Raw genomic sequence first — 25,322 nt, 5'->3', positions numbered from 1 at the left:
ATAATTTATACTATAATCAATTTATATAGCAAGTAAATAGAATTATATAACACCATTATTTATTAAATAACACCGTTAGAGAAAATCCATATACTGTTGAAATATATAAATAGAATATAAGATTAAATATATATAAATAGGATTTAGATAATACATAAATATAATGTAGTGATAACAGACTTGTACGCGCAGGTGGCAAAAATGCCCTATATGTATAAACACTCTTGAGTATGACTGTGACATGTGACCAATTTAATTTCCGATACAAAATCTTAAGACAGACCAAATACAAACTATTTATAACCCAATAAATCCAAATATCACGATGACTACACATAATTACTATTTCTCATATGATTACAACATTATATAAGATATCGTTAATGAATATACTTCATTAGTTCATTTAAACGGTCAACATTAACTGTCGAAAATGGAGCCGATGTACATAACGCTCGTAATCATAGCGGTGATCTATTCTCTCTACTATTACTTCACGAGGACTTTCAAATACTGGAAGGATAGAGACGTATCTGGACCAGAACCGATTCCATTCTTCGGTAACATAAAACAATCTGCACTTCGTCGTCAACATGGTGGAGAGATCACTACCAGCATTTACCATCAGTATCCTAATGATAAAGTTGTTGGAATATTCAGAATGACGACTCCAAGTCTTTTAATAAGAGATCTGGATCTCATCAAACAAGTGATGATTAAAGATTTTGACGAATTCTCCGACCGTGGAATAGAATTCAGTAAAGAAGGACTTGGTGCAAATCTATTCCATGCTGACACTGAAACTTGGAGAGTTCTTAGACAACGCTTCACGCCTTTGTTTACTTCTGGAAAACTAAAAAACATGATGCATTTAATGGTCGAAAGAGGAGATCAGTTTATTAAATATGTGGAGCATATTATAAGCAACCAAGCTGAACATAAAATCCACAATTTGATCCAAAGGTACACACTAGCTACGATTGCAGCTTGTGCATTTGGTATTGATATTGATGATCTTACAGATAAAAATCCAATAATAAAAACATTACATAGAATAGATCGTGAAATATTTACTCAAACCTTTGCAACTGAAATAGACTTGATGTATCCTGGTTTATTCAAAAAATTAAACATGTCAATTTTTCCAAAATATGTCTCAGATTTTTTTACTAAATTGACGAGATCAGTAATCAGTGAAAGGCAGGGGAAACCTACAAACAGGCGAGACTTTATGGATTTAATTCTAGAATTGAGAGAAAAGAAAGAAATTCAGTACATGAAAAGGAACGAGAGTGATAAGGAATCATATCTGGAGATGTCCGAAGACATTATAACTGCGCAGTCCTTTATCTTTTTCGGGGCTGGATACGAAACAAGTGCAACCACAATGAGTTTCTTGCTGTATCTATTAGCGAAAAATCCGCACATCCAAGAAAAATTACTTGAGGAAATAGACAAAACATTAGAAAATCATGACGGTGAACTGACTTATGACACAATTAAAGATATGACTTATCTGAATAAAGTGTTTGATGAGACACTTCGCCTATTTCCTTTAGTGGAGCCATTGCAACGAAACGCAATCGTAGACTACAAAATTCCTGGCACTGATGTTGTAGTCAGAAAAAATCAAATGGTGTTGGTTTCAGCTCGTGGTATTCATCACGATCCTAAATATTATCCTAATCCTGAAGTGTTTGATCCGGAGAGATTCAGTCCTGATGTAGCAGCAGCGAGGCATCCATGTGCTTACATGCCATTCGGAGTTGGTCCAAGGAATTGCATTGGTAAGTTTTGTTTCTAATAAATTCAATACATATATAAGGTAAACAGAATCGTTATCAATAAAGTCAGATTGTTTGTTGACCTTTTGAACGGTTATGAAGTGTCGCAGTATATTCGTACACGTAAACCATTTATTTTAGATGATTTTTTGTTTGCCGAAGTAAGCTTTATATACGTATCATTTATACTAAATACATAACAAACAATATATATGGTCAAAAGTTCAAAATACGAACTTGTAAGTATTTACAATAAATATATAAAAAGTTTTACGTACTTAATTATATTTTTTATCAAATAATAGCAAATTTATGTAAACTACTTATAAACATATATACATATAGTTGCCCGATTTCGACAGTTCAAAGTCTCGTCCTCTATTTTATTTGACGGCCTCGGTTGTCTAGCGGTTTAGCTCACCGCATTATATCCATGGTCGCGGGTTCGATTCGATTCGCACGGTACAAACATTTATATTCATGAGCATGATTATTTCTATCGGTCTGGGTGTTTTCTATGTATGTATTTTTAAAAAAAGTATCTGTGTATTTATATTAGTTGTCTAATACTCAGAACACACACTCTGTTTATCAATCACATAATTCTTTAATATGTTTCTTACCTATGACTTCCTCTAAGCGTAATTTGTGTTGTATTTTCAGGCATGCGATTCGCAAAAATGCAGTCTAGAATTTGTATTATCAAGTTGCTGTCAAAATTCCGAGTGGAAAGATCTAAGAACACTATGGAGGAAATTAAGTTTGACCCCATGAGGGTGGTCATAGCACCAGTTGATGGAATTATGTTGAACATAGTGCGGAGGAAATAGATCAGTATTCAGTGAATAGCCTTCATATCCTTGACAGCCTGATGGTCTTTCAGTTTAGCACACCGACTTACTTCCTATGATCGCGGGTTTCATTCCTCGCACGGCACAAACATTTGTATTCACGAGTATGATTGTTCGTATCGGTTTGGGTGTTTTCTAAGTATAATATTTAAGATAAAAAATATCTATGTATTAGTTATCAGTTATCTAGCACCCATAACACAGGCTTTAGCTAGTTTAACTTGGGTCTAGATGGCGTTGTGTGAATTGTACTGAGATTATTATTATTATATTATTTCTGTCAACAATTAGAAACCTTCCATGTCCTTTGTTTACATATCTACATAATAAAAATTAGTAATGCAGATTGACTTTACACTGAAGAAATTAGTGTTAAAGCGGTCTGTAATACTCCGCGTTGAGTGTACCTACACGTTACTAATAAGCCATGTAGCACACTATCAAATAAACTTACTAATGCAGTACAGTTATTACACCTGTATACTCGCTACCTAGTTACTACTGGTAAACAAATAAATTAAGTAGCTACACCTCAGCACATAATATATAACGCTACAAATGTAAATAAATCAAATTATATTGACGAGTTTTTACCGTACTAAACTCTGCGGTAAAAAAATACTTTGCACTAAATTTCGTTACATTAGTCTTATCGAAAGTCAAATAAAGAGGCGCAAGACTTTTATGTCACTAGTAAATAAACGAGGCTTAACTAATTCGTAAGTGATAACCTTGGCACCTAACATAAACAGCATTGTGAACATCATGTCTTCGTGTGATATCCAAACATATGTTGCTATTCCGGAGTGCTATCTTGTACATTTTCTACCACATATATCATGGAGAGTGATCTACGAAATTGCTGAATTTCACCATCGCACTACCCGTCAAACACAAATACCATCTTCATCATTTAGATGAATTGCGGTCCTCCGCCGTATTTGTCCAGATACTTTTTGCCACGCACAACCACATTGTGGAATCACCTTCCAGCAATGGTATTTCTGAAGCGATATGATATTAAAACCTTTAAGAGAGCTTATTTCTTCTTATAAGGCCGGAAACTTGCAATTTCTCTGGTGTTGCGGGTGGTCATGGACGACGGTAATCACTTATTTTCTACAATTAGATAGTGATAACGAGATACAATTAGTAATAACGAGAACGCCACAAAATATCTTCATGAAAATGTTATTAGAGTAGAAAATAACGTTAATTGGAAAATTATAATGCCGGATGAGGTTTTGAAAGTAATATGGAGTATGAATCCTAAAAAATCGATATGATGAAATGCCAACATCAATACTTCAATATAATAAAGAAATAGCACTGCCTTTTGCATACTTTTTTAATATGTGTCTAGAGGAAGGTGTTTTTCCTTATCAGTTGAAAATATTCAAAGTAATAACAGTGCATAAAAGAATTCAAAATTAGATCCATATTACAAATAAGAGACAATTTGGATACCAAAGAAGTATAGGAACGACTAATGCAATTAGTACAATGATAGACGACATATTAAGTAAATTAAATGTAAAGAAAAAAGTCGTAGGCCTCTTTCTGGATCTAACTTCGGCCTTTGATACTGTCGATCATGATCTCTTGTTAAGAAAATTAGAATTTTATGGCGTAAGAGGACAAGAGTTAAAATTATTTAAATCTTATCTGAAAAATCGACGACAATACGTAGAAATTAAGAATGTTGAAAATAATTGAGAAATTTTTTCATCATTCATCTAAAATGACAATAGTAAAACGAGGCGTGCCACAAGGTTCAATTCTGGGTCCTATTTTATTTGTTTTATTTATTAATGACTTAGCAGTTTTCATCACACATTCTACTAATGATGCCAGTATAGTTATGTTCGCAGATGACACAAATACTATCGTTTCTGATGAAAGTTTACATGAACTGACTGAGAAGACGAATCACTTACTTTCCGTTTTCAATACTTGGTTTTCTGCAAATAATTTAATACTTAATATAGACAAAACACATGCATTATTATTCAAAAGTACAGCGAAAGTTAAGGACACCATAGATATTGTTGTAAACGGTAGAAGAATTGATCTGGCTGAATCGGTCAGATTTTTGGGAGTTGAATTGGATAAATATTTTAACTGGAAACGTGAACTTAACTCAATGGAAACTAGTATCAGTTCTGCATGCTATGCACTTAGAAGTCTCAGAGATGACCTTAATGTTGATCAGTTGAAGACTGTTTATTACGCTCTAGTGGAATCAAAACTTAGATATAGTATAAAGTTCTGGGGTAATAGTTATAAATACAATATAAATAAGGCGTTTATATTACAAAAAAGAGCTATTAGGACTATTGTCCGTATACCACAAGTACAATCCTGTAAGCAATATTTTAAAGAATACAGAATTTTGACTGTACCATGATTATACATATTGTATTGGTGGTATTAACAGATTTTGTAAAAAGTATTCTTGGTAGTGAGACTAGGGAGAATCGAGACATAAGGTAAAGTATCTGTTCAGAAAATATCTGTCTGTCAGTCTCACTAACACGCCAAAACTACAGAACCGATTTAAATGAAATTTGGTACACAGTTAATATAGACCCTGAGAAAGGATATAGGCTACTTTTGAATGCGGTAAGTAGGGGTTGAACCTTGCATGTACCCTACATGCAAGGTGTACGTAAGAATCGTCATTTTTAAAGCTATAAGCTTGAAACTTATATTTTAGGTTGGTGATTAAATATGAATAAATATGACATTCAAATTTTGTAATAATTTTACCCTTAAAGGTGTAAAATAAAATAGGGGATCAAAGTTTTAATGTAAATTCATAATTTTTTAAGCTAGAATGATGAAACTTTTTTCATTGGATTAAATACCTCACTAAAATTATAACTCTCGATCTCACATACAAGCAAAACTACTAAACCAATTTTAATGAAATTTGGAACACAATCTAGACCCTGAGAAAGGATATAGCGTACTTTTTAATTTGGAAAAGGGTTGTAAGGGGTGTGAAAGGGTAGGTGCAAGATTGTATGGATATATTGCCATTTTCAAAGTCAAAAAATTTTAGGCTGTTGATTAAATATAAATAAAGAAAAATGGGTTGTAAGGAATTTAAAGGAGAGTTAAATGTTTATATGGAAATATTGTTATTTTTAAAGCTAGAAGCTTGAAGTTTAATTTTTAACCTTTTTATTAAATATATATTAAGAAAAACAGTTATAAGGGGTTGAAAGAGTTATGAAAGATATAGAAGTGTCGTCATTTTTGAAGCTAAAACGATTAAACTTTTTCATTTGGCTTTTATTGGGTTAGGTCATTAAATATTTTTTTCATTATTTGGTCAAGGTCACTATTTTACGCGGACGAAGTCGCGGGTACAGCTATTATATATATATATATATATATATATTATCACCTTATCTATATATCTGGCTCGCGACAGCAATACTAATTAATCAATTCGTAGTGCCTTGGTATTGGTATATTTGTGTCTCTGTCTGGAGGTAAATTATGATGACGCGTCATGACAGTCTCCTTTTAGGCAGTGCACTCCATAATTCAAACAAATATCAACTCTAAAATTATAGTACGTACGAAATAAATTACGATGTAGCCAGCCGCTAAACAGCTGAGTCGTTAATAATAGACTTTTTTCAAATTCGTCATAAAAATGTAAAAATCATGACTGTTGTATGGGTTAGTTACAACATTATCAATGTTGTGGTCTTATCTACGTCACTATTATAACCCGCAAGCCCTGAACACGTCAAGATAATCAATTGCTTCTCGGTAGAAAACTTCTAAGATGGTTATAAAAGTTATATTATTAACCCTTAGTGAAATCTGACTTTCACTAGGCTTCATAAATTACTTTCTTAGCAATCCGAGGGTGGACCGAGCAGTAGCACCTTCGCAATCATGTAAAAAAAATTGTCGTTTCCCAGAAGGAAACGACTGAAATTTTAAATTGCTATGAAATCACAGCTCACTTATTTTATCTGCATAATATAGAGTTATCCTCTATATTATGCAGATAAAATTAGTGAGCTGTAGCGTGCTCTCAACTGCCAACACGGACTTGTAAAAATAATCAGTGATTATCTCTCAAGTTTGCCAAATATCAGTTTATATGCTCTTTGTAATTAAAAAAAAATCATTACGTCAGTAGAAAATATTTCATTATAATAGTGACACCTTGGGCTTTGATAATAATAAACCTTATACATAACACAACTTTCTGAACCATCTTAGAAGTTTCCGACCGGGTGGAAAAAATTGACTAAAAACCTCTGGCTCGCTAAACTATTAAAGTGATATACTTTACACAAAGTCTTCGTTGTGGGCACCTTTCTTTGGAGAATTTTAACCAAGTAGTTTGCTTTCGAAGCTGTACATCAGTACCTTGAACATCATATGAGGACTGATGCCAGTGGTACTGTTCATGTACATAGGTGACTAGCATTATCACCAGCCTGTTTGCTATAAAAAAGTACTTGACTTGCTTATTTTTCACTGTATATATTTGAATCCATCTTTTCAATGACGAACATACCATCGTAGTCTAATATGACTATATAATAAAAGTGACAAAAATTTATTCTTCCTGCCAGAGTCGAACTCACAACCTTTGAAGTCTAAGTTGCGGTAGTAAACCAGTAGATCACAATGCTCCTGGTAATCTGTATGATAATAAACTTATTTGTAATAATTACGATGCCTAAATACGTTACGATAATACGCCAAAACATGATAGCAGATTATTAGATAATGGCATTTGTATTTATAGTCGACAACAGATGAAACCAAATTCAGAACTAAAAATACGTTGAGACAGTGATAACCATGCAGCCGATACATATAGCGCTCGCGTTTGTAGTCGTGTTATATTCACTATACTATTACTTCACAAGAACCTTTAATTACTGGAAGGACAGGGGCGTTGTTGGACCAAAACCAATTCCTTTATTCGGTAATATAAAACAAGTTGCTCGCCGTATTGAAAATGTCGGAGAAAACATAGCTAAAATACATCATCAGTTTCCTAATGAAAAAGTTGTCGGAATATTCAGAATGACAACTCCTACTCTTTTAATAAGAGATCTGGATCTCATCAAACAAGTGATGATTAAAGATTTCGACAAATTCTCCGATCGTGGAATAGAATTCAGTAAAGAAGGACTTGGTGCAAATCTATTCCATGCCAACACTGAAACTTGGAGAATTCTTAGACAACGCTTCACGCCATTATTTACTTCTGGTAAACTAAAAAATATGCTGCATTTGATGGTTGAAAGAGGAGATCAGTTTATTAAATATGTGCAAGATAATGTAGGTAGCCGAAAAGAATATAAGATTCACACCTTGGTCCAGAAGTACACACTATCTACAATAGCAGCCTGCGCATTTGGTATTGATATTGAAGACCTTACAGATAATAACCCAATAATTAAAACATTACATAGAATAGATCGTGATATATTTACTTCAAATATTGCCTTCGAAATAGACGCAATGTATCCGGGTTTGTTCAAAACATTAAATTTATCAGTATTTCCTACATATGTTACAGATTTTTTTACCAAATTAACGAGATCTGTGATAGACGAGAGACAGGGTAAGCCCTCAAACAGAAGAGACTTCATGGATTTAATTCTAGAATTGAGGGAACAGAAAGAGATTCATTCTACAAAGAGAAGCGACAGCGATAAACTGATGCAACTAGAGATGTCTGAGGATGTCATTACCGCGCAGTCCTTTATATTTTTCGCAGGAGGATATGAAACAAGTGCAACCACAATGAGTTTTCTACTATACCTGTTAGCCAAGAATCCACATATTCAAGATAAATTAATTCACGAAATAGATACAGTACTACAGAAACATAATGGTGAACTGACCTACGATACAATCAAAGATATGACATATTTGAGTAAAGTGTTTGATGAGACACTGCGACTATTTCCTCTAGTGGAACCATTGCAGAGAAGTGCAAAGGCCGATTACAAAATCCCTGATACTGATATTGTTGTGAAAAAAAATCAAGTTGTGTTGGTTTCGGCTCGTGCTATACATCATGATCCTAAATATTATCCAAATCCAGAAGTGTTTGATCCGGAAAGATTCACTCCCGAAGCTGCTGCTGCAAGACATCCGTGTGCTTACTTGCCATTTGGAGTTGGTCCAAGGAACTGCATAGGTAAGTTTATTCTTAATACATTATACTATAAACAAAACATAATATTCTTAGACGAATTTTCTTATAACTATTTCTTATAATAAATATATTTTAACAAAGAAATTATTGAATTGAATTAAAATAAAATCAAATTCGGTACAGAAAGGTGTATTTACTACGAACAAGTCCGTAGTTATGCTGCTTTTAAATTGATTTTATGACATCCACTAGATGTGGTCGGTGATTTGTACTTTGTGTGCTATCCTAAAATCATTTTAATTTAAAAGTAGTAATAATACTGAATAAATTAACGCATAGATCTACATTATTCATTACACCATTAATATCGAATTAAAGTAAATTATCTGTTTTTTATTTACTTGTAGGCATGCGATTCGCTAGAGTACAAACTCAGATATGCATCATCAAGCTGCTATCAAAATTCCGTGTGGAGAAATCAAAGAACACAATGGAAGAAATGAAATTCGATCCCATGAGAATGGTCATGACGGCACTCGATGGAATTTTACTGGACATAGTCCCGAGGAAGTAGAACGAGTATTAAACCTCGAAATTAATTGTTACAAATTAGAGAAAGCGTATAAAAAACAATATTTACATATACAGTATATACTATGCCACTATAGTGGCTTTTCTTGTTATATTTTTTTAATGTTTACCGAGGTAGACTATTTATAAAGTCGCCTGGGTACCTCCATCTACCAATTTCAGTCGCCGAGCAGCTGGCTTTGTAACCTCTTTTGTTTAAAGTGTGAAATATAACAGTGAAATTACAGGATATGAAGCTCGATATGATTCGCGCAATAAGAGGGACAGTTTGCAATTTAAAATATCACTTTAGATTTAATAAAATTTAATTATGTTATTGGCTTAGTTTATTAAATACCTTACCAATATTATGAACGTGAAAGTAACTCAGTCTGTCTCACTTACAGGCGAAATTTGTAAGGAGTTGCAAGGGCAGATGAAAGATTGTATGGAAGTATCGGCACTTTTAAAGCTTAAAGAATCTTGAAACTTATTTTTTAGGATGTTGATTGAGTTGTATAGAATTAAGTATGGAAATTTTCATTTTTGAACTTAGAATGATGAAACTTTTTTATTTTATTTATTATACTCTTATTGCACAAGTTACAGAATAAAAAAAAAACAATTAAAATAGAAAATATACTGATACAAAAGACTGTCCTATCGCTAAGCATTCTCTTCCAGACTACCTTTGGGTGGATAGAGAATTTATTGTATTATATTACTAAATATTTTTTCATTATTTAGTCAAGTTCACTATTTTACGCAGACGAAGTCGCGGGAACAGCTAGTAAATAATATGTAGATAACGTTGTTGAGCTTATTATATATTTTTGTGTGCTGCAAGCAATACAATGAGCTGCTACCTATGGGTTATGCACACTTACTACGGTACTCACATCGTTTTTTTGTATCCGTATTGTATATTATCTGTATATCTGTATTGGTAATAAAAACATTACCTCTCTATCTGTTTTTGTCATTTTATTATTGTCAATAGATGGCGTCCACAAATATACCAATACCAAGGCACTATAAGTAGTTTATAAAACATACATATAATAATTTATCTCTCTACGACAAATGTAATAGAAACTATCAAAAATTCAAACTGGTTTAAATCGGATTTCGCTTAGGTACAATAGTAGGTACTATTATATATCACCTTATCTATATATCTGGCTCGCGACAGCAATACTAATTAATCAATTCGTAGTGCCTTGGTATTGGTATATTTGTGTCTCTGTCTGGAGGTAAATTATGATGACGCGTCATGACAGTCTCCTTTTAGGCAGTGCACTCCATAATTCAAACAAATATCAACTCTAAAATTATAACACGTACGAAATAAACTACAATGTAGCCAGCCGCTATCAGCTGAGTCGTTAATAATAGACTTTTTTGAAATTCGTCATAAAAATAAATAATAATCTCAGGACAATTCACACAGCGTCGTCTAGACCCAAGTTAAGCTAGCTAAAGTGTTATGGGACTAGATAACTGATACATATACATAGATTTTTTTTTGTAAATACATACATATTATACATAGAAAACACCCAGACCGATACAAACAATCATACTCGTGAATACAAATGTTTGCGCCGTGCGAGGAATTGAACCCGCGACCATCAGTCGTAAAGCGGTATGCTAGACAGCTAGACCACCGAGGTCGTCAATAATAAAAATCATGACTATTGTAGGGGTTAGTTACAACATTATCAATGTTGTGGTCTTATCTACGTCACTGTTATAGCCCGCAAGCCCTGAACACGTCAAAATAACCAATTGCCTCTCGGTCGAAATTTCTACGATGGTCAAGAAAGTTGTGTTATAAACCCTAGTAAAAGTAAGCTTCAGTTACGAGCGTAGATTGAGAGTAGCACCATCGCAAACATGTTAAAAACAATTCAGTCACTTCCATCCAATTTAAATTGTTATCAAATCATAGTTAACCCTATATTTTGCAGATAAAATTAGTCAGCTGTCTGTAGCGTGGTTTATTATATCTCAACTGCTAATATTAAAAACAATCAGTGATTTTCTCTCACTCCAAAGTTTGTCAAATTTCAGTTTATATGCTCTTTCTAATTAATAAAATTTTCATTACGTGAGCAGAAAATATTTCATTATAATAGTGACACGTGATAGTATCAAAGCTCAAGCTTTAATAACAATAAACCTTATACGTAACACAACTTTCTTAACCATCTTAGACGTTTTTGAAATAATTGACTAAAAAAGCCTCTGGCTCGCGAACTATTAAAGAGATAGATTATATACAAAGTCTTCGTTGTGAGTTCCTCTCTCTCGAGAATTTTAGCCAATCAGTTTGCTTTCGAAGCATCAGTACTATGAGCATCATATGACGACTGATGCCCGTGGTACTGTTTATGTACATAGGTGACTGCCATTATCACCAGCCTGTTTGCTATAAAAAAGTACTTGACTTGCTTATTTTTCACTGTATATATTTGAATCCATCTTTTCAATGATGAGCATACCTTCACAGTCTAATATGATTATAAAATAAAAGTGACAAAAAATTATTCTTCTTGTCAGATTCGAACTCACAACCTTTGAAGTCTAAGTTACGGTAGTAAACCAGTAGGTCACAATGCTCCTTGTAATCTGTATGATAATAAACTTATTTGTAATAATTACGATTCCTAAGTACGTTACGATAATACGCCAAAACATGATAGCAGTTTATTAGATAATGGCATTTGTATTTATAGTCGACAACAGATGAAACGAAATTCAGACCTAAAAATACGTTGAGACAGTGATAACCATGGAGCCGATACACATAGCGCTCGCGTTTGTAGTAGTGTTATATTCACTATACTATTACTTCACAAGAACCTTTAATTACTGGAAGGACAGGGGCGTTGTTGGACCAAAACCAATTCCTTTATTCGGTAATATAAAACAAGTTGCTCGCCGTATTGAAAATGTCGGGGAAACCGTAGCTAAAATACATCATCAGTTTCCTAATGAAAAAGTTGTCGGAATATTCAGAATGACAACTCCTACTCTTTTAATAAGAGATCTGGATCTCATAAAACAAGTGATGATTAAAGATTTCGACGAATTCTCCGATCGTGGAATAGAATTCAGTAAAGAAGGACTTGGTGCAAATCTATTCCATGCCAACACTGAAACTTGGAGAGTCCTACGCAATCGTTTCACGCCATTATTTACTTCTGGTAAACTAAAAAATATGTTGCATTTGATGGTTGAAAGAGGAGATCAGTTTATTAAATATGTGCAAGATAATATAGGTAGCCGAAAAGAATATAAGATTCACACCTTGGTCCAGAAGTACACACTATCTACAATAGCAGCCTGCGCATTTGGTATTGATATTGAAGACCTTACAGATAATAACCCAATAATTAAAACATTACATAGAATAGATCGTGATATATTTACTCCAAACATTGCCTTCGAAATAGACGCAATGTATCCGGGTTTGTTCAAAACATTAAATTTGTCAGTATTTCCTACATATGTTACAGAATTTTTTACCAAATTAACGAGATCTGTGATAGACGAGAGACAGGGTAAGCCCACAAACAGAAGAGACTTCATGGATTTAATTCTAGAATTGAGGGAACAGAAAGAGCTTCATTCTACAAAGAGAAGCGACAGCGATAAACTGATGCAACTAGAGATGTCTGAGGGTGTCATTACCGCGCAGTCCTTTGTATTTTTCGCAGCAGGATATGAAACAAGTGCAACCACAATGAGTTTTCTACTATACCTGTTAGCCAAGAATCCACATATTCAAGATAAATTAATTCACGAAATAGATACAGTACTACAGAAACATAATGGTGAACTGACCTACGATACAATCAAAGATATGACATATTTGAGTAAAGTGTTTGATGAGACACTGCGACTATTTCCTCTAGTGGAACCATTGCAGAGAAGTGCAAAGGCCGATTACAAAATCCCTGATACAGATATTGTTGTGAAAAAAAATCAAATTGTGTTGGTTTCCGCTCGTGCTATACATCATGATCCTAAATATTATCCAAATCCAGAAGTGTTTGATCCGGAAAGATTCACTCCCGAAGCTGCTGCTGCAAGACATCCGTGTGCTTACTTGCCATTTGGAGTTGGTCCAAGGAACTGCATAGGTAAGTTTATTCTTAACATATTACTATAAAGAAAACCTAATATTCTTAGACGAATTTTTTTATAATTATTTCTCATAATAAATATATTTTTGCAAATAAATTATAGAATTGAATTAAAATGAAATCAAATTCGGTACAATAAGGTGTATTTACTACGAACAAGTCAAGCATAACTACATGATGCTTTTAAATTGATTTTGTGACATCCACTAGATATAGTCGGTGATTTATACTTTGTGTGCTATCCTAAAATTCATTTTAATTTAAAAGTAGTAATAATACTGACCTTTAATTAACGCATAGATCCACATTATTCATTACGCCATTAATATTGAATTAAAGTAAATGATCTGTTTTGTATTTACTTCTAGGCATGCGATTCGCTAGAGTACAATCTCAGATATGCATCATCAAGCTACTATCAAAATTCCGTGTGGAGAAATCAAAGAACACAATGGAAGAAATGAAATTCGATCCACTGAGAATAGTCATGACGGCAGTCGATGGAATTTTACTGGACATAGTCCCGAGGAAGTAGATGTACGAGTATTAAACCTCGAAATTAATTGTTACAAATTAGAGAAAGCATATAAAAAACAATATTTATACAAGATTATAGTGGTAAGCTTTTCTTACTATATTTTTTTAACGTTTACCGAAGCAGACTATTTATAAAGTCGCCTGGGTACCTCAGTCTACCAATTTCAGTCGCCAATCAGCTGGCTTTGTAGCCTCTTTTGTTTAAAGTGTGAAATATAACAGTGAAATTACAGGATATGAAGCTCCACAACTAAGTGCTCCGAAATAGTAACGCATAAGTTGTATCCCTATATAGGCCAGGGATACTTCTTGTAATCAGGTAGGTTATCAGCCTGTTTGCCATTTAATCTAACGTAACATTAAACAACATATTATAAAAAGCCGTCCATTTAAATGTAAAAATACATTTGTTATCTGTATTATTTGTAGTTCTAATTTAGAATTGTACAACTTAACTTATATTTGCGAATGTCAAATAGTTCATATTATCCATCTGTTACATATAAGAGCTGCGTTTATTAATTTATTCGATTCTCCCTCAATCTCTCATTACTGATAATATTTGTATTAATAAGCTTAAAAGAATTCCCCATTGTCATTTTCTACCTTAATTTGTTATTTAATTATGTTATTATGAAAAACAATAAAATGTTAATATGCACAATTAATTTTTTTCTTTCTAATATTTTATTGGACGGTAATGGAATGGTGTTCTCGCTTGTGCTAACGGTACACTAGCGGGACACCAGTGCAAGATGATAAGATGAGCATCAATTTGTTAAACTAATTATATCATTTACTTAACTTAATTATAAGATTTTTCAAAGAAATAACGAAATGGTTAGTCGACATCACAGAAGACCGAAGAGCTAGCAGTTACCTTGGACAAAGAATTAGTCTAGCTATTCAAAGAGGGAACGCTGCCAGTATCTTTGGAACTTTGCCTAAAGGGACCCCTTTTAATAATATATTTTAGTTATTGTATTATATTTTTTAAGCTTTTTAATTTTAGGTTGTAGTTGTAGCATCAATTTTATCATTATACTTACCTACGTACGTTCCTTATTTTTCTGTGTTATTATTATGTTAGTCAGTTTCAATCTTAATATTATATTATATTCAATTAGTGTATATGTCTAACATTTGAAATATAACATCCCTTGTTTGAACTACTAACGCCATGCAAGGTCGTCTGCCAAATAATCGTAACCAAAAACATGTTACATATATATATGTTACTAGCTGTCACGGCAAACGTTGTTTATTTACCATATAAATTAATATCACTGTTAAAAAATAGGGTTTCATTCAAGAAAGTTGAATATTTAAGGTTGTGTATATTTTTAAAAGCCGAATCATAAATAATATTGCCAAAAAATAATATATTTTAGAAGTGGATTACCGTTATCACTTAAGGGAATAAAAATATGTTACAAGAGAATAATATATATATAGACGGCCTCGATGGTCTAGCGGTCTAGTACACCGCTTTACCATCCGATGGTCGCGGTTCGAATCCTCGCACGGCACAAACAATTGTATTGAATATCATTGTTTGTATCGGTCTGAGTGTTTTCTATGTATAATATGTATGTATTTACAAAAAAAAAGATGTATCTATGTATATATGTATCAGTTGTCTAGTACCCATAACACAAGCTTTAGCTAGCTTAACTTGGGTCTAGATGGCGCTGTGTGAATTGTCCTGAGATTATTATTGTTATTATATTATTATATATGTATATATATAATTTCATCAAATCAAGGTCAAGCGGTTTCGGGAAAATATAGCGCACTTTACTACGCAAGACCGACGATCTGGTCAAATGTTACATTCGTATCGGGAAGGCATATGGATGCGAACATAAGAACAGTCTTGAACATGCAGACCGATCGTCGTGGAGATTATATATGGGGTGTCTACATAATGTCCAGCAGTGGACGTCTTCCGGGCTGCGATGATGATGATGAAATATATTAGATAATGCGATACATGGCTGATCAGTAAAGCGCACAGTCGACGCGGAGTCGGAACGTGGACTAACTTTATACTTAACTTAAATCCATGTTATCTGGAGAGGTAAACTAATGGGAGTGTGCTATTGTTATAGTATATTGCCATAAGCAGATAACGGAAAGATATCATTTGTATTGCACCGAGATAAGCAAATGTTACCTACAAAGCCTTTTCAAATTCAAATTCAAAATATCTTTATTCATGTAGGTCTATTACAGACTCTTATGATATGTCAAATCTACCGTCAGTTCGGAATGATATCGAGATGACAAGAAATTCAGCTCGTATTTTTTTCAAATAATAATGGAACATGTTTATAATAATACACAGTCATTAAAATTCAAATTTGGGAGAATAGAGTGACCACCAGCGTATGCTATCGCAAAAAACAAAAAATTTAATCAGTGTTCACAACCTGACCAGACCAGTCCCCACAAGCAGCACCCGTTCACGAGTATGACGAATGAGCCAGCCAATTGTACTCAACCATATTTGAGGGAGCACATCGACCCGGCCCACCACGCCGCCACAAGTTTGAACTTTATAGCTAGTATGACTATTTCAGGTTACTCCACTACGTCAATTATATTATTTACAGCATAGGCTGTTATTATTGACGGTGGTGTAGCAGTTTAGCACATCGCTTTACTTCCGATGTACGCGGGTTCGATTGGACGCACGCTGTTATCATTTGTTTTCAAGAGTATGATTGTTTGTATCAGTCTGGGTGATTTCTGTGTATATTATGTATGTATTTACAATAAAAAATATATCTAAGTATTTATATCAGTTGTTTAGTACCCATAATACAAGCTCTGCTTATAGTGATTGAAAGTGAAAATAATTAAAATAATAAAAGCGTATAGATATTGAAAATGTCCAATAAATAATTGATTTCAACTTTGAGAAAAAATATTGTCAAAACAAATCACAATAAATTTATTTTGCGGATAAACATTACATATGATTTTCCGCAAAGTAAATTTATGATTATGATGAGTCTACATGGTTGTGATTATAAAACGTAATGTCCCATTATGTCTTGCCTCATTAGGCATGAAATATACATACATTTTTAAATTATTTCATGAACAGTTTCCGTCAGGTTTTTATTGTTATTGCAGGTTGAGTGTACTCTATTAATAATAATAATAATAATAATAATCTCAGGACAATTCACACAGCGCCATCTAGACCCAAGTTAAGCTAGCTAAAGCTTGTGTTATGGGTACTAGACAACTGATACAAATACATAGATTTTTTTTTTTCGTAAATACATACATATTATGCATAGAAAACACCCAGACCGACACAAACAATTATACTCATGAATACAAATGTTTGTGCCGTGCGAGGAATCGAACCCGCGACCATCGGACGTAAAGCGGTGATTAACGGTAAAAATCTTCTAATATTATAAACGCGAAAGTTTGTTAGTATGAATGGCTAGACGTATGGATGAATGTTTGTTACTATCCTGTTTCAGGCAAAAACTTCATGCAGGTGAAACCATGGGCACAGCTAGTTAACAATAATACACATTACTCATTTTAGGTATTTATGCTATCAGTATTACTTAATACGTAACATGGTATAGTGATGTTACCACTACAAAATTAATGTCGATGAAACTTACTAATATTAATTTTATATATTTAAAATAGATATTTAATAATATATAAAATTTCACTATGTTAATAAGTGAAGCAAAAACTTTGCCACTTTTAACGAAAATAAATATTATTACGTTAGTATAAAAAGGTTAAAGTTTCAGAAGTTATTTTCATAATACACATTGTTTCTTGATGAAAATTGTTCAATTTACTACCACACACTTGGCTTATATACTCTATATATGACTATATTTTTAGTGTATATGTATATATAGACTAAATATTACATATATTTGTTAGAGTATTTATTATATAATTTAAATGATAAACATCCAATCATGACCTATCCGATGGAAAGGTGTAGTAGGGTTCATATATACATATATTAACAGTGTCAAGAATGTCGAAACAAGTTTGTTAGGCCCTTTAGAACCACTAAGGTGGCATACCTCTGTTTCACTATCATACCGGAATTCATACCAAGATATTTTACATACCATTTCTTAAAACTGGAACACAGCAACTTGCGATGCAAAGTGCTGGGCAACAGAAATACGAATTTAAGGCAAATATTGAAAAAGAGTAAGCCAACATTATTGTTAGACGGAAACAATTATTATTAGAATCTTTAATGTTACTGTATTGAAAGTACTGTTCTTGTACTTGCTCATAATGTAATTTTCTACATGTGAAAACAATATATAACCAGTTTTATTCATTAAAACAAAAATAGTCGAATTCGAAAAAAACGTAATATCGATACATTTGTCATAATACACACTAACAGCACTAATGAATATCAGATAATAACACTTACATAAAAACAATGTAGATAACTAGCGCTACAAAAAAAACGTAATGTACTGGAATCTAACAAATTCATACGTGAATCAACGTTCGAATGGGTAACAACAAGTGCCAATAATGGAGCCAGTGTACATACCGCTCGTGGTCATCGCGCTGCTTTATATTCTTTACCATTACTTCACGAGGAACTTCAACTACTGGAAGAGCAGAGGCATCGTTGGACCAGACCCCGTTCCTTTATTCGGTAACATCATAAAAGCTGCGCTCCGTTATGAAACTCATGGACAAGCAATCGCTAAGATCTACCACCAATATCCAAATGAGAAAGTTGTCGGTGTTTTTAGAATGACTGACCCTAATCTTTTGATCAGAGATTTGGATATTATTAAACACATATTAATAAAAGATTTTGATGAATTCTCCGACCGTGGAGTTGAACTCAGTAAAGAAGGTCTTGGAACAAATCTATTTCACGCTGACACTGACACTTGGAGAGCGCTCAGAAATCGTTTCACGCCATTATTTACATCAGGAAAATTAAAGAACATGATTAAATTAATGACTGATAGAGGAAACCAGTTCGTTGACTACGTAGAAAACATTATAGAAAATGAAACAGAACAGAAAATCCACACACTCGTTCAGAGATACACTATATCTACAATATCTGCATGTGCGTTTGGCATAGATATTAACGATATTTCAGATGATAATCCGATAATTAAAACTCTCTATAAAATTGACCGTGAACTATTCAGTATTAACTTCGCCTTCGAATTAGTTTTAATGTATCCACGTTTGTTCAAGAAGTTGAATATGACAGTTTTTCCAAAATATGTCACAGATTTCTTTTATAAACTAACGACCTCAATAATCAGTGAGAGAGGAGGCAAGCCCACGGATAGAAAAGATTTTATGGATTTGATTTTGGAACTGAGGAGTCAAAAAGAAATTCAGAGTTCAAACAGGTACGACAACGAAAAGCAAGTGCATTTAGAGATATCAGACAGTATCATCGCTGCGCAATCCTTTGTCTTCTTTGCAGGTGGATACGAAACTAGTGCTACTACTATGAGTTTTATGCTATATTTATTGGCGAAAAATCCACACATCCAAGATAAATTGCATAAAGAAATAGATGAAACACTTGACAAACACAACAGTGAACTAACATATGAAATAATCAAAGAAATGACTTATTTACGCAAGGTATTTGATGAGACACTTCGTCTTTACCCCCTAGTGGAACCGCTGCAACGAAGCGCACGTTCGGACTATGAAGTCCCTGGAACTGATATTGTCATTAAAAAAAATCAAATAGTGTTAATCACGCCTCGTGGTATACATTACGATCCTAAATATTACCCAAATCCAGAAGTATTTGATCCGGAGAGATTCAGTTCTGAAGCTATAGCAGAGAGGCATCCTTGTGCTTACATGCCATTTGGAGTTGGACCAAGAAATTGCATTGGTAAGTATATTATTACGTGTCTCAATAACTAGTCAACTAGTCATATAAAATTATCCATAACACAAACTCTGTTTAGCGTGGACTAGATGGTGCTGTGTGAATTATCCAGAGTTGTTATTATTATTATTATCAGTAAAATTTATGGAAGTGGAGGCACTAACGCTGTAATCTTGAGACTTAAAATTTGCTTGTTATTATTTCAGGCATGCGTTTCGCTAAGTTGCAGTCCAGCATCTGTATTATCAAGTTATTGTCAAAATTCCGAGTGGAGCCATCTGAGAACACGCTGAAGGAGATGCAGTTTGATCCAAAGCGGGTGGTGATGTCTCCCTTTGGTGGAATTTTATTGAATATAGTCAAGAGAAAGTAAAGCGATTCGGCACATTCAATGTTTAGTTTTAAGTAATAATGTTAATCTTAATATAGTTAATACTATAAATGTGAAATTAGGGATGTTTGTTACGCTTTCACGCCTAAACTACTGAATTCAAATTCAAATTCAAATATCATTTATTCATGTAGGACTTTTTAGCCGCTTATGAACGTCAAATTTTTACATTATAATTTTATTTTTTCCCTACCGTCCAGTTCGGTATATAGATCCAATTGAGAAGAACTGGCAAGAAACTCAATTGAATTACTTTTTTTTTTAAAGCCAGTTTATTTACAATGTATTTTTATATAGGTGTCTATGTCTAACATTAAATGAAAATTCAGTGCATGAACAACTATTGCCATGCACACTCGTCATTCAAGTAATCGTTTAGTGAGTAATAGGCTTTGCTCAGTAAATATGATTTAACAGATGTTTTGAATTTATTTAAGGGTAATTCCAACATATCCTTTGGTATCTTATTGTAAATTTTTATACCTATTCCCGTAAAAGACCTATTAACTTTTTCTAAACGATACTTGGGGACAGCAAGTAATCATCGTGAAATTTTGTACACATGTTCTTGAGGTTTTGTGTTTTAGTGAACACAGTGATACAGTAGGGGAAGCCGCGGGTAATATTATAAACGCGAAAGTATACAAGTGTGGACATTTGTTACTGTTTCACGCAAAAAGTACTGAACGGATGTATTAAATAAAAGACGGTTTCTAGTTCAACGTTTACTTATGAACTAAATGGAATCAACATAGCTTAATACTACACTATACTAATATTTATAAATTTAGCTACAATATAACAGGATTTTGATTAAACTTTACAGCAGTGTAGCTTACGCATCAGAATAACACATTGACTTTATTTTATATTGAAATTTAACGGGTGAAACCGTGAGCACAGCTAGTACTATTATATACATAAGATAGGAAACTAATTGCTTTATACATTTATGAAATAAATCTAATATATTATAATGTCGTATCACTATTATTATCGTAATCCTTCGCGGGCCTGAACGATTTTTATTACATTTATCGTGCATATTTGGTAGATCTGATAATAGTTACTTGGCAAATTTTTATACTCTACTCCTAGATTATAATGGACTCTAGTTAACTTCTAGATTATAAGTTCTATTTAGAAATACTTTATATATATTTCAAAACAACGCTTGCGACCAGATAATAATATAAAACAATACACTGGACAATTTTCAGTAGATCAAAGCTAAGCAGAGCTTGTGTTATGGGTAATTTTATGACAATTTTAATGAAGTTGTTCATTAAAAAATGTTTGAATAATTTTTTTTTTTGTGATTACATACCTAATAGACATGGAAAACACCCAAATCGATACAAACAACCATACTCATGAATACAAATGTTTGCAATGTGCGAGGTATCGAACCAACGGCCATCGGAAGTAATGCGGTTTATGAAATGGAAATTAAAGTTATGTATCCAAACCAGATAATTGTATTTTTGCGTTGTTTAATTCATAGACAGTAATGGAAACACTAGAATATGTGCGTCAATTTAAAAAATAAGTTCTGTAAACTTGGATGTGGTGTGTAACATAACTTTATTATTGTCTAATCGTTTTAATATTATGTATTAATTATTATTACTATAAAAAAAATAAAGATTCAACCAATCGGTATAGCAGCTACAACATTATGCTGCAACAGCTGGTAACATTATTTAATTTTCAACAAGTGAAAAAAGAACTGACTGACACGGGTCATATGCACCCCTAGGGGGGGTGAAAGTTGACTTTGGGCGAGTCCCTTGGCCTATGCATCGATTCCCGAGGCAACAACCCCCGGGTAAAGGGGTTAAAATCCTCTTAGGGCGGGTTACTTAAAACTTACTTATGCTAGGCACGATTTAATTTAGTCTCTGATATTAAAGAACAGAGTAGGTATAGAAAGTGCTGTGTATATCGTAAAAAAACGACTGTTTACAAGGTCAACTGTGAGGACCTCTTTCTCACAAATTTGTACTGACAAGACGTTTGTTTTGTAAAACTGTATGGCAGAGAAATTACAGGGTATGCGGCATAATAACATAGTCTTCAAAATGGAGACGCATAAGAAATGCCACAGGCGTCGTATGACGTGTGTATCATCATTTTATGCTACATCAACGTGATTCAACATATTCCTCAACAAAAATAGTAATATACACAGATAATTATTATGTATGCGTTTATACCTAAAATGGTGCATCGCAAATAATAACAATGAGTAGACACTATTCTTCTAAGATCACTACATTGTTGCTAATTATTTCTCAAAATTTAATCTCTATTTTTATAATTGTACAAGCTCATTTGAAATTAATAAGAGATGAGTTTCTTGCTAGTTCTTCTTTGCTTAAAATCACTCCGAACTAATGGTGTTTGATATATCATAAGAGTCTATATTAGACATACAAGAATGTTGTGATTTGATTTAATTGTTTTTGCCATAAAAAAGCAACGCCTATTACTCACTAAACGTGACGACACGTTACTACTTGAATGACGAGCGTGCATGGCAATATCATTTATAGAAATATAAATATTCTTTAGTCAAATAAACTTTATATAAGCATATTTGAATAGTCATAGAATATTTTTTTAGTGCACCGCTCATTCGGAACGCATTATTAAAGAGAGAAATTTGCGTGTAAATGTTGTTCATTATTACATATATAAGATTTTGTATGAATTCAAATTTCGTATTGTTAAATACGCAATAATTATGTCCAGTCACTGTTTTCATTTATTGCTAAGGAATTTTCTGTCAATAATAGGTATAGAATAATGGTTATCTGTGCTTATTAAGGAATATGTCTACTCATGTTGATGAAGCATAAATTATTATATGATACGGTGGTTACTATCCTAACTCACGACTTTACCTATAAATTCTGACCATAACTTGTAAGAAAGATCCTAATTTCGAAAGTAAGGGCTATCAGTAACTTTAAAAAAATCAGGAATTTAAAGACAAACTAGACGATTCTACTGATGAAAAGTACGAACCGACACATATGTACGTAATACCATTGTCCTCTTGATGGTAACCGACAAGTCGCCTATATACATTAATAGCACTACGGACATCACGTTTTTTTTTTTATGGATGATAATGAAATGGTGCACCCGCCTGCGCTAACGGTTTACACTGGTGGGGCACCAGTGGAGGATGATAAGATGAGCATGAGGTCAGGTCAGTTAGCCAATCGTGACAAATTCACCAAGAATTTATCACGATGGTTTCCAGGGGGAACCGCGTGGAGGTCAACCTGACATGGTACATTGCTAGCAATGGGATCATAAATCCACATTACTAACAACGCCATTTCCCCCCACGGATATCACGTTATCGTGTGACACCCGTGTTACTCATGCCACTTATCTTGTAATTTTACTGCCTAATCAATGCCTACAATGAAAGACAGATTGCTAAGCGGCTCGGCGGCTGAAATAGAGAAGACAGAGGTACCCACCCACAATATACAAAGTTACAAAACACATTGTGACCATTCTGGTACTCATTATGCGCCGCCATTTCTAAGGATACATCCGGTAATTTCTCTGCTATATCATCACCATTCAACCTGAACAGCTTGGAAAGCAAGCTGCTGGAAACATTAACCATTTTGTCGAAATGGTTAAATTTACCTAAAAAAAATCAATACGAGTGTATTTCCTAAACATGTGTAATATAAAACTTTCGCCTTTATATTATATAGATGCTGGTTCAGATCTTTTTGTATTTTGTAATTGTAATTAAATATCGACCACTGTACGAGCACTAGTAATAATAACTAGCAAGTGTATGGTACACGTACTTTGCGAGCATGTTACGAAATTGTTTGCTATACATAGCAATACAAAAAGGTTTTTTTTAACTTTCTTCACCCACATCTGAACCTATAGTGGAAAATATATTCAATGAACATTTTATCCTAAATCTTCTAAACATTTTTATAGCACATATTAATTTATTTAAAAGATAAGGAATATATCTACTCATTTGTGTACCCTCAATTGTTGTACCCTCATTATCATAAGCATGGTCAAGCTCAAGATAATGAGGGTACCACAATTTCATTTCCAACTGCAATATTTGACTGTGCCTCACTATTTCCCCGTTATTGCAATATTATTAATTTCACCGAGACAGTCTACATATAGGATGGCAAAAGTATGAGCATATGGTCAGATCAGTTATAGATGGTGGTAGATTCTACAGAATGCTTTTATTATGGTAGGTGGTGGTGGTGGTGGTAATTATACCTAAATACATTTAAACCTCCTGTCTGATTATTTATTTATTTATAATTGCACATGCATATACAATAATTTTACATATAAATAACAAATTAATAATACACACATGGACTCTGTTTAAAGAATGTAGCAATTTCATAGACGACACTGCATATTTTAGTATGTCAGTTTGTTAGGACGAAATTGAACTTATATGGTACTCATCCATTACCTCTTATCATATAATTTCATTGACCTATCTCACCATACAACCGAGACACGGTTTATAAAGTAATTTTCTTGGTAGCTGAAATACGTAGATAGAGATACCCCGGCAGACTTTTTATAAAGTCTACCTCAGTCTCCTTTATAGGCTGAGTGCAAGCGCCTTCGTCCCAGCGTCTTGCCTCATTCAAAATCATTTCGTTATATTCAGAATAATCAGAATCAGAATAATCACGCAATTCAGAATAAACTGGTTAGAATTATGTTAAATCATTGCGTTTAATTATTACTCAATACTTTGTTGTCAATAACAGACGAGTATAATGTATTATCTATATTTATTAATACTCTTGTTAATTAAGGTATGGTGCCTCATGATGATGAAGCACATCGAGGTGTTCTGACGTAGCATTTTGTAGCCTATCTCACAATCTAACCTATCAAAGTCAAATTCACATTTATTACTTGAATGGTGAGCCTGCATGGCATAGTTG

The 25,322-nt window shown here is 33.3% G+C and overlaps 5 protein-coding genes across 5 annotated transcripts in view; all 5 read left to right on the top strand.

Annotated features, from left to right (window-relative positions):
* LOC131854238 (inactive dipeptidyl peptidase 10-like) overlaps positions 1-25,322 on the top strand; it is a 156,830-nt gene that overhangs the window by 59,713 nt on the left and 71,795 nt on the right. The window lies entirely within an intron of this gene.
* LOC131854242 (cytochrome P450 6B5-like) lies at positions 434-2,614 on the top strand. The gene is made up of 2 exons (XM_059205373.1): positions 434-1,787; positions 2,448-2,614. The coding sequence occupies exons 1-2, from the start codon at positions 434-436 to the stop codon at positions 2,612-2,614; spliced, it is 1,521 nt and encodes a 506-aa protein (XP_059061356.1).
* On the top strand, positions 7,475-9,360 carry LOC131854245 (cytochrome P450 6B5-like). The gene is made up of 2 exons (XM_059205375.1): positions 7,475-8,828; positions 9,194-9,360. Exons 1-2 carry the CDS (start codon positions 7,475-7,477, stop codon positions 9,358-9,360), a joined length of 1,521 nt encoding a protein of 506 aa, XP_059061358.1.
* LOC131854241 (cytochrome P450 6B2-like) lies at positions 12,151-14,042 on the top strand. The gene is made up of 2 exons (XM_059205372.1): positions 12,151-13,504; positions 13,876-14,042. Exons 1-2 carry the CDS (start codon positions 12,151-12,153, stop codon positions 14,040-14,042), a joined length of 1,521 nt encoding a protein of 506 aa, XP_059061355.1.
* LOC131854239 (cytochrome P450 6B2-like) lies at positions 18,565-20,397 on the top strand. The gene is made up of 2 exons (XM_059205370.1): positions 18,565-19,952; positions 20,156-20,397. Exons 1-2 carry the CDS (start codon positions 18,599-18,601, stop codon positions 20,320-20,322), a joined length of 1,521 nt encoding a protein of 506 aa, XP_059061353.1. The 5' UTR covers positions 18,565-18,598; the 3' UTR covers positions 20,323-20,397.

The sequence above is a fragment of the Achroia grisella genome, unplaced genomic scaffold (genome assembly GCF_030625045.1).
Source record: "Achroia grisella isolate CSIRO2021 unplaced genomic scaffold, CSIRO_AGI_Agris_v1 utg971, whole genome shotgun sequence".
In the NCBI taxonomy this organism is placed as follows: Eukaryota; Metazoa; Arthropoda; class Insecta; order Lepidoptera; family Pyralidae; genus Achroia; species Achroia grisella.
The sequence above is the reverse complement of the archived record's forward strand: the minus strand, read 5'-3'. Positions and strand labels throughout refer to the sequence as shown.